At 43.8% G+C, this 21,044-nt stretch overlaps 1 protein-coding gene across 31 annotated transcripts in view; it reads right to left on the minus strand.

Moving 5' to 3' along the window:
• The window catches only part of LOC110503086 (LIM domain-binding protein 3), an 82,403-nt gene that overhangs the window by 10,818 nt on the left and 50,541 nt on the right, over window positions 1-21,044 (minus strand). For 8 of the 31 annotated variants that reach the window (XM_090216734.1, XM_090216726.1, XM_090216735.1 and 5 more), the window contains 3 exons: window positions 16,455-16,527; window positions 14,033-14,055; window positions 12,701-12,901 (listed from right to left, as the gene is read on the minus strand). In XM_090216734.1, the coding sequence (XP_090072860.1) occupies window positions 12,701-12,901; window positions 14,033-14,055; window positions 16,455-16,527 (297 nt within the window). Of the gene's footprint in view, window positions 1-130; window positions 260-1,067; window positions 1,215-8,394; window positions 8,823-9,474; window positions 9,512-9,795; window positions 9,963-11,505; window positions 11,536-12,700; window positions 12,902-14,032; window positions 14,056-15,585; window positions 15,846-16,454; window positions 16,528-21,044 lie in introns of those variants that run through there. The other 23 variants (XM_090216731.1, XM_090216723.1, XM_090216730.1 and 20 more) reach the window with 7 other exon arrangements.

Raw genomic sequence — 21,044 nt, forward strand, 5'->3', positions numbered from 1 at the left:
ATGTACTAGCATCTGTACCTGCTTCTGCCCCTCCTATCTCAACCAAATCCACACAACACATTGGCCTAGCTCCTGACTGACATAAAAGGTAGAAACTGTGACAGGGGGAGTGATTGAGTGACAACTGTACCTAGACTGTGTAATCAAAGCAGACGAGATATGGGAGGCTGCATGCGTCAGGTGGCGAGGTGCCCCAGAGGGGACTGCAGGGGCCTCAGGGGCCACTGGCTGTGTCTGGGTGGCTGGGGGTGGCTGCTCGCTGCAGAGGACAGAGTAGAGTTAAAACAGCCAGGAAGGATCAAGAGAGGGAGGTCGGGCTCTGGGGGAAACTAGGAAAGGGAATTTGGGGAATTCTTTGTGTGACATATTGACTGTGTTCACGCTGCAAACTCTCTCTAGATTTGACAGAACTGTCTGCTTCCTATGGGGAAGGGGTCAGCAGTGATGACCAACCATAAAAGCAACAGCTTGCGCAGCCCCAGGTCATTGTTATATTGTATTAAGGCTGGTCTAATAAAAAAACAGGTTTAAGATGGATGGATCGTTATGACGATGAGGACGTTATGGGTTAAAGGATGATGGGTTTGGCAGACATGCTCTGCATGACTACAGTACTCCACTGCCTTGAGGCTCTCTGTTCTCACACCGCTCACAGACATGGCAGGTCTTCCCGGTGTCTCTCTCCTCACAGTTTCCACGCAGTCCAGATGATCACAGCATCATCAGACCGTTTGACTTACCTTGGACACTCTCCCCTGTGAATGTACTAAACCCAAAGCCATAAATGCATACTGCTCATGAAACCTTTCACCTAACCACTCATGTAGTACAATCAAGGTTTTCCAAGTCTAATTGGAAACATAAAAACAAAAAAACACACATTTCAATAAATGTTCAATCAATCACATTGAAAAAGAAAAAGTGAGACAACATCAGAACAATACAGTCACTCTCAATGAAAGTGCACACACAAATATAGGTACATGCCAAAGACAAGGAAGAGCACTCAGTTGGCGGAGGACAATAAAACCACAACAGACAAAAACTTTCAACCCACACAGCATTACCTCTCAGGGGTGGGTTCAGGGGCTACGGGGGCGGGCTCTGGAGACTGTGAAGCAGCAGGTGAAGCCACCTGATTGGGCAAAGCAGCGCTAGCAGGCAGAGCGACAGGTGCGGGGCTGATAGAGATTGGAGCATGCTCAAAAGGGCTACTGCATAAGAGGTCAGGTTGCATTGAGAGAAAACTGTCAGCAGTCTGAGGCCGAAAATCATATATACAAACAGCCCACGTAGGGCTAGGTGTATATGAATTAGAGAGTTAATGTCAGCACAAATAGACCTGTAAAGCTATATGGCCTCAATCACACGCAAAACCAAAAGCCTTGATATTGCTCAGCCCAACGCAAGGATGTCCATCCAGGAACAAATTGAAAAAGCGTAGAAAAATAAATCAATTACAATTATTTACGAGTCTTATCTTTCAATATAAGGAGTTGGAGCTCGAGGTGAGCAAAAACCCCTATGCAGGAAATAAAAACCACACAGAAAAAGAAAGCAATCTGCTCACGGACATTTGGACTATTGGTTTTGGCTGGGTCGCTGGAGAACGTATAGAGGCTGGCAGCGGAGGCGAGTGGGGAGATATCTGGTTGTATCATGGAAAGCTGCCTAGCTGCTACTGCACGAATCGATTGTGCATAACGCAGAATGATTAAATAACTGTGTCAAGACAAGAGCGCTTCATCAATCATGTCCGAAGCCAGAGAGAGAGGGTTAGAGGGTACCATCTCACTGGGATGAAGCAGGCTATATTGCGTGATATGTACTTCGTCTTTACTTTACTAACACAGTGCATTAAACAGTGATTTGTAACGGTACAGAATATCATACTAATATAATATAATCAGAGACAATCTAAGGTGTCGGGAGAGTTTCAGCCATAAACCCTGCTGGGGAAAGGATTAAACAGAGTATACAACAACAAAAGCAAAAAAAAAGGAGAGAAAAATGTGAACACTCAGTCAGCATGGCATAATCAATGAGTGCACACACACTACAGAACATTTGTGAATTGACTTTCAAACCTAAGTAAAAAACTAACAGATGTTGACATTTAAAACACAGCTGACTTGGACATGAGGCCAAAACATTGAGTGAATGACTGAGGGAGAAGGTGGCGTTGAGGTTGCCCCACTCCGGACTGGGGAGAACGGAATGAATGCAATGCCCAGGGGGAGCTGCCCAGGCTGGAGGACAGACAGAGGATGGCAGGCATCTAGCAGCAACAGGCCTGATGGTGGTAGACCGATGGCTGACCCCTACTCACTTCCAGCACCCTGACCTCTTCTCCTGGACATCTCTCTGACCCCCCCCCATTCTTCCTGTTGACATTTACAGGCAGGTATAGAAGGGATAGTTGGAATGTCATATGTCAGGGAGGTGGTATGGCACAGAGAGAGGTCAGGTAAACAGTGGTCTCAGGTGGTCATTTAACCCTTCATCACTTTCTTTGGTGAACCCGTGAGGTTAGCAAGTGCTCCTAGGTTGTGGTTGTAGTATGTCTTTCTATGGTGTGTCTCACGGCTAGATGTGTGGAGTACGGAGTGGAGTGTTGGTGTGTCGGCAGGGGAGATGGAGGCTGGGTACAAGGACAGGGCAGGCCACAGTCACACAGATACTAAAGACACTATTATTTCTGAATCCAACCAACCAAGTTTTCATCAACAAAGTTTTGTAGCGTTAACTGCTTTCATCTAGAGAGACCGCTACAAAGTCACTTTTATCTGATGGGAGTGTAGGGCAGGGTTCCCCAATAGGGGTCTCGCGGGTCAAATTCGGCCCAGGGGTGATGTTATTTGGCCCCCCCAAGTTTTCTGAGCAAAAAACAAACAAAAAAGCATTTTTTTAAAGGCCCATTGCAGTCAAAAACGTGATTTATCTGTGTTTTAAATATAATTCCCACACTATGAGGTTGGAATAATACTGCCCTTTTAGTATAAGAGCAGTTTGAAAAGACCACCTGAAATTTCAGCCTGTTGTGGTGGGATGGAGTTTTGGCCTGCCTGGTGACGTCATCAGGCAGTAAATTAGTAAATAGACCAATAAAAAAGAAAGTTCCAAAGCGCTCTGCCAATGACACCTAGCTAGTTTTCCCCTCCCACTCAGACCACTCCCAGACAGTCCTAGCTAAATTCTTGCTTGAGAAATAGCTCTTTGCTAAGAAGCTATTTTTGAACATTTTAATTTAAAACAATCCCAGTAAGGTAATACATTTTTACACAGAAATGATTTGATATTGAGATAAAAATGGCTGCAATGGACCTTTAATAAAATTCTAAAATCACCAGTAATTGAGCTCAATGTGATTTTAATTTAGGAAATATGTTCCCCAAAATTGTAAAATCACCAAAAAATGAGCTCAAAGGGATTTTAATTTAGTAAATCTGTCCGAAGCATTCCCACACATAAATAGAGAAACAAGGGGCCTCCCGGGTGGCGCAGTGGTTAAGGGCGCTGTACTGCAGCGCCAGCTGTGCCACCAGAGACTCTGGGTTCGCAAGGGGCGAACCCAGAGGGTTTACAACCGATTTCCCTACCGGCCCAGTCCCGGTCATAACCGGGAGGTCCGTGGGGCGACGCACAATTGGCATAGTGTCCGGGTTAGGGAGGGCTTGGCCGGTAGGGAAATCCTTGTCTCATTGCACACCAGCGACTCCTGTGGCGGGCCGGGCACAGTGCACGCTAACCAAGGTTGCCAGGTGCACGGTGTTTCCTCCGACACATTGGTGCGGCTGGCTTCCGGGTTGGATAGACGTTGTGTTAAGAAGCAGTGCGGCTTGGTTGGGTTGTGTATCGGAGGACGCATGACTTTCAACCTACGTAGCGATGTGACAAGATAGTACCACGAAATTGGGGAGAAAAAAAGGGGGTAAAATTCTAATTCTAAATAAATTAATAAAAAAGAGAAGCATATGTCATCGTATCCCAATTTAATCAAAGTTGGAAATTGTAATTTTTTTGTCAAATTTGGGATTCTTGCGGTCAATTTACAGTTTACTAATTATTTATACCTACTGATGTTCCATCAGCTCAAAATCAGCCCACGGCTGAATGTAATTGTGGACCCCTGGGTATAAGCCTATCTGGCATAGGTACAGACATCTAACTTCAATACTACTGGATCTCTATTTGAACTCAGACAGCCATGTACACAGACACACACATAGGCACAGACAGACTTCCCTCACAACAAGTGGTTTATATAAACAGACATTCTGTGCAGCTCACTTGCTCACACACAGAGGACACTGGCCTTCAAAACACAATAACCCTCTCCATGCTGTATCAATAGATTGCATTGACAGAATTGCTGTGATGTATTTCCAGATGTATTGAGGGAATGAGTGTTCCAAGTTAGGGGCATAGGAAGGATATTGTGCTTTGAAGGCTGAATTCAAAATCTGTTACCTCCGATTAAAAACATAAGGGGAAGGGGGGAAAGAAGAGAGAAGAAGAAAGAGGCCACACCTGACGGAGAGATGTTAAAGATAGTTGATAACATACATGCACCACTCTTTCATTACCTATAAACAGTTAGGAATTTGAACGACTTAATCTGTATACTAAAGCCATTTCTCACTCTCTTTCACTGTGGAAAGGAAAAACTTGAGGATAGTTTAGAAGTCTATGGCTGGTAACGTCTGCTTGGCACAACTGTCAACATAGGGACATTGTTACTGCTCCCACTAAAAGCAGCTGTGTTAGTTAGGCAGCTCCATGGGCAGGCAACCTTCTCAACTACAATTTCACTCTGCTCCTCATTCTCTGCGACCGAAAGACCACTCCGGGTTAGGCAGGTAAACACTGGCATGTGTTTGCATGATACTGGTGAAATGGGCAGGCAAGGGCAGGCGATTGAGAGACCAGTCCATGCTCTTACAGGCAATTTAGGAGGACGATAATTGAGATTACAGCTAGTCAAGGCAGGGGGAAATGGGTCTAGTACCACAAACAGGTATGTATATTACCACGTTCAGCTACTTCAAAGCAGCAGTGAGCTCTAACCATGGAGGTTTAGGATTTGCGAGTGGGGCTTGAGGTTGAGGGAGGGGGATGGCTTACTGCAGAGCTGTAGTAGATGAGGAAAACACTGACTAACAGGTGCTACAGGCAAGACTCTAAGACAAGGGAGCGCAATGAGTCAGACACACAACACGAAGACCGACACAAACACATACTGTAGCTGTCAACAAGTACCCCCTCACCTTCTGTACCCTTTACATGATTCTCGAATGGTACATAGGCCCGAATCAACTCTACCTTCTTGACGAACCGAACTGTGATTAGTCCCATGGATTAAACCTACAATACAACTTTGTATCGCCAACTGTCACAAGCTTATCTATAATATCGAAACAACCTCTACGGTCCTTGACACTTTCGAAAACAATGTCATTTTCTAAACATGACGATAAGAAGATGGGAAGTCACATGGGCACTAGGCCCCTAAAATGGGCCCTAGAAGTCACCAACTGCAAAAAAAAAAATAAAAAAACACATGGGAACTGAGCACACACACCGAATGGCCTTCCACTAATTTGGCGGTAAGGGTGGGGTGAGAGAGTAGGATAGCCATGTAGTGACGTGCCAAAATTTGATGTGAAGCAATGACGCCTGTCCTGATGTTTAGGAATGTTTGGTGTGTCAGTTCTTGAATCTGTGATGGAAATAAAGAGAGGGAGTCAGGTACAGGAGGCCTAGAATACTCAGTGGAACTGAAGTGGAAAATTAGATTTTGTTTTGGGGACGGAGACTGAGGCCGGTGTATGATAGAGGAGGATGAAGAGGAGGAGCGATGAAGGGCGAGAGGGGGTCAGCCACCCAGAGGCACTCCAGTGCAAACACACTGTCTACCTGAGCATGCAATGCATGCAGGTTGAAATCTCTCTCAGGGGAGGTGAGGTGAGGAGGAAGGGAAGAGGCAGTTAGCAGAGGTTTCCAATAGTTACAGACGGGCATTAAATAATCCATTCATCAGCCCACAGCAGAGCTAAGTAACAGCAGCTCCCCTATGTGACAACCAAACAAGCAGAGTTACCTTTCAAAGGGCTTTCAACGCCTTCAAACATGGCCTCGCCAAATCTCACTACTCACATATTTGACTTCCTGTTCTCCTCTCTTACGCGGGAGGACGGGACGACGCCCAACAGGGTGTTGTCTGACGGCTGTACTTCCCTCCTGATATGATAGTCCCTTCAGCCACATCTGACCTAACCTATAGTAGCAGCTAGAGACTCTTGCCTCGACAAGGCCTAAATGGACAGACCAATGACATAATACTGCTTTCTATGTAATAACAGACAATCAACATAATATTGACCTCTGTTTAGGGAATCTCACAATTGAAGGCATGATTATATGAGAGCGAATGATGGCTGAGCACAGTAATAACACAGTCATCGCTCCGTGTAACAGACTAAATGGCAGGTGTGGAGAAGATCAGAGCCTTGTTTTCTAAATGGTGTACCAATGTAGCAGGTCAGTTCATCTTTCTGTGGGTAATATGAAAATTAGCTTGGTTTATTTCTACTGTCTTTCTAAAGAACTTTTCGGAATACAATCTCAAAGTGATTGAAATATGTTATTTGTCATAAATATCTTATCACACTACCAGCGGTGTAAAGTATTTAAGTAAAAATACTTAAGTATTTTCCCTGACACCCAAACATACTCATTACATTTTGACAGGAAAATAGTCAAATTCATGTACTTATCAAGAGAACATCCCTGGTCATCCCGTTTGCCTCTGATCTGGCGGACTACCTAAACACAGATGCTTCATTTGTAAATTAATGTCTTGAGTGTTGGAATGTGCCCCCAAAAAAACAACTTAAGTACTTTAAAGTATTTTTCCTTAAGTACTACGTAAATTAAAAAAATATATAAAAACATTGTGCCGTCTAGTTTGCATAATATAAGGAATTGGATACTTTTGATACTTAAGTATATTTGAGCAATTCCATTTACTGTTGATACTTAAGTATATTTAAAACCAAATACTTTGACGTTTACTCAATAATAATTTTTACTGGGTGACTTTTGTATTAGATATCTTTACTTTTACATTTGTATACTTTTTCAACCACTGAACTCTGAGGCAATGTAGCTTGGTTATTAGATATTCCAAAGCCATTTACATTATATAAAATATCTCTGTTTTGTCTAGGTCAAGTTGTGTGTGTGTATATATATATATATATACACACATCTCAAAGGCCAAAGTACTTGAGGCACAAGGCCTTGACCTTTGTTGGGGGCTTCTGTGAAAAGCAATCCTTGACCAACTTCAATTTACAAAAGTCCTGCTTGATTAGTGAAGTGCCTCTACCTTTGGTAGTTGAGAAAAAAATGACTATTCAAACCGTTCAATACCAATGATGAAAGGTAACAGAAAACGGATGAACTTCTCTCATTGAAGTCAAAGGAAACTCATAGTCTACACATAATCCAATAATGTTCCCTCTGATTGAAGTCATACATAATCATGTGGCCATCTGGCCATGAACCAGACTGGAGCCTATCCTTTAATCGTTTTAAAAAGTCAGTGCAATGCACAATGCAGGCAGCACTCCTGATTATCACTGCAATAGTCCACTTTACTTTATGCCATTCACTCTCTCTGGGCAATTCTCTAATTCCTCACTTTATCATAGGCCGCAAGGGTTTGCTGCTCTCCACACATTCCAATGAGCCAGAGCCCGAGGACAAGGAAACAAACAAGCCATGTTTCATCTGTGAGTGATTCATATTAAGAATAATTACGACTTTCGTTGATATTGGGGAATTGTTGATCCTAAATTGGACCCTTGAGATCGCTGTTACGTTCTATGTAAATGGTTCCTTGGGAGCGGCTTTGAAATTCAAAACAAACAACTGATTTTATTTAGCGTTTTTGATGAATCATACAGATGTAGGATCTCAATTTGACCAATATTGTCACAGCAAAATCATCCTGCATCAACAGGATTTGAACGGTTAGTCCACATATTGTTGCTTGATTGGTGGTTAGGTTATTAGTTGGTCAAAATTGGGCTACATGAAAAGTGCAATACTGTTAATATAACTGTGTGTTATTGAGTGTTTTCAGTTAATTTATTTAAATCATGAAGCATTTCCTGCAGTGCAGGGAAATTCTCAACAACAAAAGAGTGATCAAATTAAGATCCTAGACCTGTATCTATAATTGTTTATGGTCTCTAAGAGGGTGTTATGCTGCTATGCCTTAAAGGTAAGCAACTATTTCCTCTATAATGTCCATTTAAAGCTTATAAACTGCTACATCAAAACTGAATCTGATAAATATGATACGAAAGCAACCAAAGGAAAAATGTGTTTCGTTCACAGTGGTATCGTTTTTATTCATATTTATATCACAATGTCAAACTCAAATAGTGATAATTTAATGTTGAAATACAATCCAACTTTTTATACAGCTGCAATTAATTTTGAAAACTAGGATCAACTTTCATTGCCAGAATAAGAGGGAAAGATGACATTGGACTAAAATCTCCATTACAACATGTGATCAACAAGTATTGAACAAACCTCTTTCCACTAACTCACTTTCCAGTATCTTTAGCCTGACCTTCTCCTTACTCACCTGCTCTACCCTTCTCTGATTGCTACAGTTACATTCGGTCTGACGCTTCTTTTAAACCAGGGTTTTTTCTGGCACGTTAAGGATTTGAGCAGACAGGCCATTGTGCCAACTTTTCAATTTGGCAAAACGTGGGCCTTTAAATTCTGTGTCAAACTTTTCCCTGTGGCATGAGGAAAGACAAAAATAAAAATGGGGGGAAGAAAGAGAGAGGGAGAAAAGGGGGGGATTAGAGATGGGTTAGGGACTGTGGCCTCCACTCCCCTGTCTGAGTCCTGTGAGGGTAAGAGTGCACTGGGGGCTCCCAAATTCTCCACAAACACAAATCAACCCAACTCCTGGGTGGGTCTATGATGTCCTGCACTATACTGTATCAGGGTCCCTGATGAATTTACACAGGCAAAGAAATCACTAATGAGATAACTCATTAGAAATAACTAAGAGAAATCACTAATGAGAAAAAAAAAAGTTAAACACGTTCTGTGTCATTTCAGCTGGAGGAGTCTAACAGACTGCTGGGAACTTGTGTGAGCCCATCATGAGGGCTATTTGTAATCCGTGTGAGGGGCACTATCGATACACTTCAGACTATTCTTACTGTTGGCTCAGAATGACATGAGTCACATGCTAACCTTCAAGTTCAGCACAGAGAGTGGTGTGGAGTTGGGGCCTGAAGCAGGACTGAGTGACCCTGTGACCCTTGACCCCCTAGCTCACAGCAGGAACTCTGCTAAGGGCTCATATGGTCTGGTCTGGAGCAATGTCTAAATACAGCTTTTCTGCTAGGCCACCGGTCGCTGCTGCTAGCTGCCTACCTTGATTTCCTCAGATGTTCCACGTCTGGGTCTTGCACTGCAGGAGACACAGAGAGAGAGAGAGAGAGAGAGAGAGAAACAGAGAGAGAGAGACAGACACAGAGAGAGAGACACACACACAGAGACAGAGAGAGACAGAGAGAGACAGAGAGAGAGAAACAGAGAGAGAGAAACACAGAGAGAGAGAGAGACAGAGAGAGAGACACAGAGACACACAGAGAGAGACAGAGAGAGAAGACAGAAGAGGAACCATCAGTAACAGTGTTTGGCAGGGTAAGAAGGGTCGACTAAAACTAAATGAAACAGAACAGCGCTACTTACTGAACTCCGTTCCCGTGATGTGGGCGAGGAGGCGGAAGGACTTGGACTGCACCTGGGAGGAGCTGCGGGCCCAGTCGTTCAACTCCATGTCCCTGTCTGCAGCCTTGATGACAGCCTGATACACTGGGGAGGCACTGTCTACCTGAGCGTCTTTTACAGGGAGTGAACTGGAACCACAGAGAGAGGGCTGGCTCGTCACACTGGCACTAATTCCTACCCACCATCGCCATCAGGGCGTATAGGGATTGGGGTTTGTTATTCGGGTTTCTGATCACGGTGTTCAGAAACTGCAGCCCGGAGTGATAATTTTCTTATTGGGGCATGTCTGAGGTTATACATATACTATAACTAACTTGTGTAGCCTGCTTGGATGACTAAGGAGCATTTAGGGGAATTGGCATTTAGGGGAATAACTATTTCATAGTGTGATGTAAAAACCAAAATTGGTCTTGCATAAGGGGAGCTGCATGAGAGGGGCTTAAAAACTGGACATTAAAAAGGAGCATCCGCCAGCGTACGCTCACACAAACCAGTGATGGAATGCTAAAAAGATGTCTAATAGTTTCCTATTTTCAGAAGCTTGCATGTGAAGCATTATGGCTGCATAGCTACTAGCTAGCTTGGACCCTGTGGTATCTTTCCTCAACAGCATACTATAGAAATATAATTTCAAACAATAATTTTAAAAAATTGTGTACCTTCAGCAGGAGGACGAAAGAGCTCAGAACATTCCGTTTAGTGTCGTTATTAAACTAGTATAGCTCCTGGTACATGGCATAACTATTGCTGGTCAGCTGCGCATTCCCTGAGCACTGATAGTTCTGGCCACCTAGCTGAGGGCGGCACTTCAATGTGTCCCTCCTCCGTTCATTTCCTTTTTTATATCCATATAAATCATGCAGGTTTTTTTTTGTTTTTTGCAATTCAAGAGAAAATTGACTTTTGATAACATCCCAGCAGACAATAAAACCTATGTGACAGAGAGCCTTGAAACATAAAGAATCCCTGTGTAGCCAGCGGCGGAGTGGACACCCTCTAAGAAACGGTTTGCAACACCATGAGCAGAACATTATGGAGAATGGAGGAATGAGCGGAGCGGGGAATGATTGCTGGAGATGGCGAAACTGCCAAATAACACAATTATGATTCTGTGGTTGACCTTTAGGCAATATCGGTTTGCACCTCACTCTGTGCTTTTCTAAAAACTCTAATAATGTATGGCATGAAAACGTCTGAATCGATGGATGTTTTCGATACATTTCAAAACAATTTCAGCACAATTTTCCAACTGAATGAAAAATTGTTTGTTAGTAATCAGATAGTCATTGATATAGAGCCACACACACCATATGTTCTCTACACACCACCATGTTCTCTACAAACAGCTGCTCTGCAATCAACTCCCATCAAACTAAACTATCATCAATGGATTAAGGGTGCAGAGGCAATATCCGGCAATTCTAGACGTCCTTCCATCAACCCACAAACTACGCCAATTGGTGGTGTGTGTCGAAAATTGCCATGGGTAGAAAAACCAGACCCTCCATTCAGTGTGAGGACGTATTGGGTTAGCAGAGAGAAGGTTTGGGACGAGCGACGTGAACAAGCAAAGAGTGGTGAGGGAAACGGACATGGAGGAGGCGGCGGAGGGATATGAAGAGACAGCACACAGGCTGTGCTCCGTAGGTTGTCACAGAGCGGTCTACTTACGCCAAGGGGGAGCCGGCTGGGACTTCCTCTCTGTACAGCAGGGATGGGGTGGGGCAGGGCGAGGTGGGGGGGGGGGGGGGGGGGGGGGGGGGGGAAGCAGCATGTCATGGTGGGTGGGATCGACAGTGCAGTGATGGGGTTGGTTGTGAAGGAAGTGAGAGAGGGAGGATTAGATATGAATCCCATAGAGGATGTCAGAGCGAGAACCCAGAAAAAGGACACTTTTCTCCACATACGAACAAAACAATTTGCCTGGAAGCATGTGTGTCTACATATTTACATACACTGATACAAATCAAGAGTTTACGGTCCCATTCATGAAATGATACATTTTGCAACGGTAACTAGCTGAATATGATGTGTGTACTGAGATCTCCAAGTATTTGAAAGGTAATCATGGATATGAGGATATGTAAATGGATCAGGGAAGGCTTGGTGACTAACCTGGTGGTTTTATGCTTGAAGGTGAGCACGGCATGAAGACGTTCAGAGAACGAATGGAAAGAATCTAACAAATACACTTGAATACCGCAACAGGTGACCTGCCTTTGTAACAAGGAATACGCCTTTATAAATATACTACATCTGTGTCTTGGCGCACAAAACCAAACCCCTTCCAGCACCAGACAATTCAGTAGTCAGACAACCACAAAACTAACAGTCAAAACCTGAGCACTGCACCAACACACAACCAACAGCACCTTTGAACACACAGATCTCACTGCTACCTGTTACAAACCATCTGTGTTGCATGTATGCTCCTTCTCGACACATACAGAAGGCACTTAGGACATTCAGAACTGTACAACCATTTTTAAAAGGATGGTAACCACCCTAGATCATTAGACCCTGATAAGGCATCCTGATGAAGTCGGTCTGTGGTTTTAGTTTCTCCAGCACAGCACGGCTACACTATGCTGCAGTGCCAGACTAGTTCAACAGCCAGCAGAGGAGAGGAAAGGAGGGGTAATACCCTCTTAGAAAAAACGTTGTTTTTAACCTGGAACCAATAAGGGTTATTCAAATGGTTCTTCCTATGGGGGACAGGCGAAGAACCCTTTAAAGTTTGAGATAGCACCTTTTTTTCTAAGAGTGTATTAAAGTCATGCAGGCTGGGTAGGAATGCTACAAAAAGTGGGTGGGGGGAGGAGACAAGGAAAGGGAGTGAGGGAGTGCAGAGGAAGGAGGGTCTTACCCGCCCTCGTGGCCCTTGGACTGGGACTGTCCGGCGATGGCGTCCATGATGGCGTCCTGGGAGTACATGCTAATGGGGGTGTTGTACTGGGCATGGATGATGGTGGCCTTGCCCCCAGGACCCTTCACCTCGATGGGCTTGTGGGTGGACAGGGCAGTGTCCTTCAGCGCATTGGGGTTGAAGTTGGGGATGTACTCGTTGCTGTTGTGGAGAGCGGTGGAGGGTCCCGGAGGAAGGCGGCAGGGTTGTGACGGGGAGGGTGAAGAGGAGAAGGAGGGAAGAGACGGGGGGAAAAGAGGGGAAAGGGAAGGAGGAGGGTGGCAGTGGAAGGAGAAGTTGTGTGAGATGGAAAGTTCAACAGTGTCATAGCCTGCTAGCAGATCAGTTTGTGCTTCAGCCAACTCCTCTGTCGTGTGTACTGCCGTGTGGAACATGATCAAGCACGGCACAACAATGGGTGGCACAAACAAAAGAGTTGGCTAATACACAAGAGATCTGCTACGTGACTACTACAAGAGTGTGGGGCTTTGCAGAGAAAGGCAGATCAGCTGCCATCGAGGCGCTGTATGTCACACCGCAAACATGCTCTCTACAGTAAATCTCTCAGTAGAGCAGGCACAGCACAGCCCACATATCTACACACACACACACACACACTCCGGTTTCCCCTCAAGACACACAGGTCAACCCTCCCAGGTATGTGGCAGCATCAGCCTACAGGATGGTGTTATACAACTGGCCCACAAGTAAACTGATCAAGATAAAAGAGCAAATGGAGATGTTAATATAAGCATGCACTGTCGAGTTCGTGCAGAAATTAAAAACTGATCTGCAAATCCTCTACATCGTATTAGCCATCTTTCAAATGGGAAGCTTCACACTTCCACACTCTCTACCTAAATGTCATATGTACAAGGTTGATGGCTTATGGGGGAATTTAGCATTAAGTCAGAAAATGACCTTTATTCTCGAATAAAACAAATATATCCCAAAAACACTATTAATGAACAGGGATCTTGTCTGTGAGAGTTCGAAGGCAACGGGTTTTTTTCTCTTCTCTTCTCGAGACCGAGGTTAAGATTTATTAGACGTTCTCGGGCAGATGGTGACGACCTTTACATTGCAAACCGAAAAAGGTCATTATGAACACCGACACTAGAACTGCGCATCCATCCCAAAAGGCAGAATCACTACACAACAAGCCAAGACAATGCACATCCACTTCACACCAAAGAGACTGACACAAGAACAACAACATCACACCACACCACACAGCTAAACCGCACAATCGTTTGGACACACGCTACTACACCACAACCAGGAAGTACTAACTTGGCAGGAGTGTTGAAAATAACCTGAGGCAGTGGCAGTGGAGAAGAGAGAAAGAGACAGTGGGTCAACAACACAATTACACTCCACAATCCACCTACACAAGGCTGCTCATGTGGCGTGAAAGGCAAGCCGCAACGCGTGTCAGAGATGAGCGAATAGGGACAGGAGAAAATGGAGTGATAGATAAGAGGTGGGTGAAGACTGACCCGAGTTCACTGGGAATCACACAATGCAACAGCGAAAGCCATCAGTGACAAAGATGTTTTCACCTTTGTTGACGTTCATCCTCGACTATGATTAGGCTTGTCCGCCACTGATATAAAGCCATGGCATTGCAGGCTCCTTAAATATATAACAAACACACACACACACACACACATATATATAAAACATTAACAGACTCTGCTTATGTCAGAGCAATGGTACGAAGTGATAAAGAGATAAAGTGGGAGAGAGAGAGTGCCACAGGCGAGAGAGCGATATTTCCATACTCCGTATGTTTTAGATGAGGACAGAAAGCGAGATAAAGAAAGAGAGAAAGGGGGAGAGAGAGAGGCGAAGCGAGAGGGCCAGATGAGACAGGCATATATATATTGGGGTAGTGTATGTTTAGCACAGCAGAGGAGAGAGAAACCTGAACCCAGTCATTACAAGGCCTGTTAAAGAGATGACAAGAACAGGTGCTTGCCCTGAACCATCGGCACGGTGACAGAGTAATCTTATCGCACTCCGCAAATTATTGTTAGAAGTCTCGTTAAGATTAGCACTAGAGGAACACTAGTGCACCGTGTTCACCACAAAGGCTGATACAGCACTGCACTTAGCGATTCCCCTCGGACTTTCTCATATCCAAGTGACGCTATTAGCATTTCATTGAAACATCAGACGCATACTTAAAAAAACGATCCCCAACCTCACTGTGCAGTCACTTCAGCCACCCTGGCCACGTTTAAAGCAGTGGTTTGGTTGATCTCTTCAGATACACCCGTACTGTAAGGTTCGTCTGGGACGTCACGGCCTGTATTTCGGCAGAGGGGACACCTAATCTCCTGTGGGCTCTTTGTATTACCTGGAGGAGGGCCACAGGCTTGAGCTAGGGGGCTTTACAAGAACCGTGCTGTGCCTCTCCTGCACATTCCCCGCTGGGGAAACCTGAATCACTAGGACCAACTGGGGTCAACAAGCTGTCTGGAGGCCAGCTCAGGATGAGAATACACAGCTAAATCAGAATGTTCTGAGACTCTTTCCATCCTTCTGTCCCACGAGGGCAGAGCAGCAGGGACTGGGTGGAGTAGGCTAGAACCCCTTAGAGTAGACTGAAGTTAGACATAGACACTGATCTATGGTTAGTTTTGTGTGTGTGTGTGTGTGGGGTTGTTGAAGGTTGAAGGTTTTGGAGAGGGTTAGCTGATGCTACACCTGAGCCTACAGGCAACTTCTACCCAGAGCTTGTACCCAACCCCCCCCCCCCCCTTTCCACTATGGGGTTAAACAGGCCTAGCCACCCCTGGCTGCTGCTGCTACTATCAGGCCTGTTCCAGTTGGTTACATACCCCACTGAGAGGCCTGCTGCAGAGCCCTTTCCTCTGTGGCTCTCCTGGAGCTGAGCCATCTCTCGCAGGGTCTCAGCTGAGTACAGCCCAATAGGGGTGTTATACTGCGCCTTCTCTGTGGGGGTCGTCTTGCCCCCGGAGCTTGGCGTTTGCCTCTTGGTGGGCGACCCTGAGTAGGAGTTTGTCTCGCCAGACGCCTCTAGTGACACGGAGGAGGTATTGCAGGCCGAGAGGCCGCCATTGATTTGGGTTGTTTGACCCTTCAGGAGGGGAGAGATGTGGGTGAGGTGGATAAGGGGGAAGACAGATAGAGGGGTGGTCAGAGAGAACAAAGCCAAAGGTACTCTATCAAATTCAAAAATAGAGTTGTATGAAGTTATACTTGGAAGGCAGGGGTGGGTGCTGCGTTATCACCAATATCACCAGTAGAGGGCAGTGAGAGACTTCACATAGGCACCATGCACATTGCTCCCCACAGAGAGAGTACAATTCTGAGAAGATCAGACCAGCAAGGTCCAGGGCTGTTCTCACAGACCCCAGAGCTGGATGTGCTGCCTCTGTTGCTCCTTAAACCCCTAATGGAGGAGCTTTGCATGGAGCTTTCTGGAGCTCTCTCCCCTGATTGATGCCTCTGGCCTGAGAGGAGGTACTGGTTTCACTGAGAGTCCTCAAACCACTCGATCCCATATGAGTGTGACTGAAAAGTGTGTGTGTGTATCTTTTCTTTATAAGTGCACGCTACTGAAACTCTACAACTAGGGAAGTATGAAAACTGAGCATTCGTTATGCTGAATATTTTGGTAGAGTGAGACCGAACAGAGTGTTTCTGGCCGAGTGTGTGACGTCTCTGAAGGTGCTGTCATGCTTACCTTCTGGTGAGGGATCTGTTGCATGGGAGAGTCGATTCTTGGGGTGGCACTTTGCAGAGCTGGGCGCTTTGACCTGCAGTAAAACAATGAAAATCAATGAATCAATGATCAATGAAAATATTACAATTATTGCAGTGTGACTTGGAATTCTACCACATGAATAACACATTAGTGGCTGTCAGAAAATATGTTCTGCACTGAAACAGCTTTCATTTCAACCAAGGTAGTCCCGCCAACGCCTGAAGTATAAACTTCGCCTTTCATTTTATTGGCATTCTATTGTTGTTAGACATCAAACTTGCATTTATTCTTTCCATTTAAGTTGATGTAGTTCTGTCCTTGAGGTGCTCTTGTCTATGTCACAGAAAAACTTTGGCATTTAGCCTGATGGAACGCACACTGCCATTTTCTTATTACTAGAGATGTCGGTTATGTAATTATTACCCCAGGATGTGTTATGCCAGAGGACAATTCGCACAGGATTCGTTATTCCAAAAGCCTCCCTGTAATTCTTAATTATTTTTTCCCCCCATTCTATTGAGTCTTATAAAGGAAGCCTGGAAGGTTCTATTCTAGGTTTGAAGATATTTCAACATCCTTTTTAGACGATTAAAGGCTACTCGCGCTTGGTTGCCCAATATGTAGGTGTCCACATGATATAATATTAAGGAAGTGTGCTCGTGATCATTATTTTAGCGATCTACAGTAGACGTCCCTCCTAAAGAAAATGCCCCCCCACCCCCCATCCTGCTGATGTGAGCTTCTGAACAACAGACTTGCACTTGAGATGAGTTAATAGGTGAGAATGTGAACTTCCCATTTCCAAAAAATTTAGCTCAGTGGCAACATACTTTTTTTTATTGCACATTTAAACAAACTTTGGCAATGTTCAACTTATATTCATTAGCACAAAGCATATAGACCTAAACAAAAAAGATTCACTGTGAAAAGTGATACTTGTAGGCTATTCATATGAAATATATGCTTTGTTTTCATCAACAAATTATCAAATCAGTTCTTGTTTCTCAAGCAACACCTGTCAAACTCTAATGTATCAGAAAACAAAGGGATGTCAAAAAGCACGGGACTAATATTATCAGACTTTGGAGTTTGCCAAAAAACAGTAGGTTATTCCTCTCCTCCCTTACATAATAATTCAATAATAATATATATATTTTTTTAACCGTAAGAAAAGTGAGATTTTCACGTGTGGAATTGCACGTTCACATTTGGAAACATTAACATGTGTAAATCACATTTGCAGTTTCACATTTAAGAAAAGTCCACCCACTGTGTACATACTGGTAGAATCAACATCACCCCCCCCACCCCGACAACATGTTGCAGTAGCAATGTTCCCACATGTGTAACGGCAAATTCTGTAATGCCACTCTGTAAAAGGTTACTTAGCGTACCTGAGTTGAAATAGTTATTTCTTCATTCTGTGCCCTCCACTCCATTATAATAGTAGTCCTCCATGACGATGCATTGATTAGGGCTGTGGCGGTCACGAAATTTCGTCAGCCGGGGGAATGTCAAGCAAATAACTGCCTGTCTCACGGTAATTGACCGGTAATTAACATAAACACATGTAGCATCTCCTGGCTTCCACACAGCCTACAAACCACTGATGCAGACCTTTGGAACATCTACATTTGAAAAAGTCTAATAAATCCATCTAATATAATAGCCGACACCTTCACAATGAATCCATTCTTTATTTTAGACAGGTCTAAAGAAACATGATATGAAGAAAATGGAGACTATTAAATGAAGAACAGAATAGCATACTCTGAGTTAGTTGTCCTTATATTAGGTCCTGATCTGGCTATGCCATATGGCTGTGGGCTACACTACTTCATTTAGCAGACAAGATTTGCTTAGAATTCCGTGGCATTATTTTATAGTATGAAGAATTCAATTGAACAAAGCTCAATAAAATAGAAAGCATATTTTCTCCAAACGATTTGAGGGAGTGCCGCACATGCGGCTATTATATGTTGAGCGGATAACAAAGAAATATGTACTCCTATATGCTCAATTTAGAGTTATTAATGTAACTTTAGTTGTTCGTTGGGCTATACAGTGCCTTCGGGAATGTATTCAGACAACTTTACTTTTTCCACATTTTGTTACGCTACAGCCATATTCTAAAATATATATTTTTAAAATTCCCCTTTATCAATCTACACACAATACCCAATAATGACAAAGCAAAAAAAGATTTTTAGAAATGTTTGCTAATATATATATATATATATATATATATATATATATATATATATATATATATATATATATATATATATATATATATATATATATATATATAAATTAATATTACATCTACATAAGTATTCAGACCCTTTACTCAGTACTTTGTTGAAGCACCTTTGGCAGCGATTACAACATCGATTATTTTTGGGTATGACACTACAAGCTTGGCACACCTATATTTGGAGAGTTTTTCCCATTCTTCTCTGCAGATCCTCTCAAGCTCTGTCAGGTTGGATGGGGAATGTTGCTGCACAGCTATTCTCAGGTCTCTACAGAGACGTTTGATCGGGCTCTGGCTGGGCCACTCAAGGACATTCAGAGACTTGACCCGAAGCCACTCCTGCGTTGTCCTGGCTGTGTGCTTAGGGTCGTTGTCCTATTGGAAAGTGAACCTTCACCCCAGTCTGAAGGCCTGAGAGCTCAGGAGCAGGTTTTAGTCAAGGATCTCTTTAGTCTCCCAGTCCCTGCCGCGGAAAAACATCTCCACAGCATGATGCTGCCACCACCATGCTTCACCGTAGGGATGGTGCCAGGTTTCCTCCAGATGTGACGCTTGGCATTCAGGCCAAAGAGTTCAATCTTGGTTTCATCAGAACAGAGAATCTTGTTTCTCATGGTCTGTGAGTCTTTAGGTGACTCCAAGCATGCTGTCATGGGCCTTTTACTGAGGAGTGGCTTCCGTCTGGCCACTCTACCATAAAAGCCTGATTGGTGGAGTGCTGCAGAGATGGTGACCTTCTGGAAGGTTCTCCCATCTCCACAGAGGAACTCTGGAGCTCTGTCAGAGAGACCATGAGGTTCTTGGTCACCTCCCTGACCAAGGCCCTTCTCCCCTGATTGCTCAGTTTGGCTGGGCAGCTAACTCTAGGAAGAGTCTTGGTGGTTCCAAGGGGACCTTCTTGGGGACCTTCAATGCTGCAGAAGGTACCCTTTCCCAGTAGCCTTTTTTGGTACCCTTCCCCAGATCTGTGCCTCGACATAATGTTGTCTCGGAGCTCTACGGACAATTCCTTCGACCTCATGGCCTGGTGTTTGCTGTGACATGCACTGTCAACTTTGGGAACTTTGATAGACAGTTGTGTGCCTTTCCAAATCATGTCCAATCAATTGAATTTACCACAGGTGGACTCCAATCAAGTTGTACAAACATCTCAAGGATGATCAATGGAAACAGGATGCACCTGAACTCAATTTCAAATCTCATAAGAAAGGGTCTGAATACTTATGCAAATAAAGTATTTAAAATTTACAAAAATGTAGAAAATCACATTTTTGCTTTGTCAATATAGGGTATTGTGTGTAGATTGTTGAGGAATTTTTATTTAATCAATTTTAGAATAAGGCTGTAACGTAACATTGTAAGGCTGCAAGATCATCTACTGATGATTTTTTAAAAATTGCATTAAAAAGGCATGAACTCTGCTTTTTTGCACAGGCTGTACACACTTCATCAGTCTCTTATTCAAAATTTGACACGCACTTGATAATGCCTCAAATTTTTCGGCGGCATCCCTTTTGTGTGGCCATAATGCCCCCTAAAAAAAATCTGAGCCTTTTGCGGCCAGTGGCCATTGTACCCTTGGGTTGAATATAATAATTATAATTCTCTTCTCCCTGAGTGCTGTGTGCTCCGAAGCACCTCTCACTCACATGGCTCTCCATCACGTGATCGGGTCTTTCTCACAAAAAAGAAAACCTGTGTTTCTTGCCTTACGCTGGGCATCATCCACAAGTGATAATATATCATTCACATGTGATAGGCTAATATTGCCACCCATCAGACTATTCTTGGTTTAATCTTGTCTTTACATATACTAAATAATAGTGTGAAATTTGTTTTGATTTAGAATGGACCATTATCATGCACCTGTCTCTAAACAGGGTCAGCGGGAAAAAATAAATAATAAATAAATAAATAAATAGAATGTCATCTACGCACTTAAATAACGAACAAAGGACGCTTTTCCTGTGGTTTATTTTCATACCAGCCAATACTCCTGTTGTAAAGAGAAGGAATATATTTAATATTAGGAAAGTTGACAAATAAATATAGTAGCCCTAGCCTATAGAAAGGTGATGGGATTCTCCTCTTTTTAAATGGAGGCCACCACTCTTGTTCTCACACAATTGCATAGCCTACAGAAATGTTGCGCAACATGAGCTCATGGGCTCTCATGAAGTGCTTAATTAGATTTTTGATTACATTTGCATTGAGGTCAGAGTGATTCGAGGGAAAATAGAGTGCCGAGTACCAGGCAGTTAGCATGTTTGGTGGGCTACTAATGACCATCAGCAGCATCAGAGCATGGAGAA

Source organism: Oncorhynchus mykiss, chromosome 23, assembly GCF_057628025.1.
Source record: "Oncorhynchus mykiss isolate SJ-2025 chromosome 23, ASM5762802v1, whole genome shotgun sequence".
Classification (NCBI taxonomy): Eukaryota; Metazoa; Chordata; class Actinopteri; order Salmoniformes; family Salmonidae; genus Oncorhynchus; species Oncorhynchus mykiss.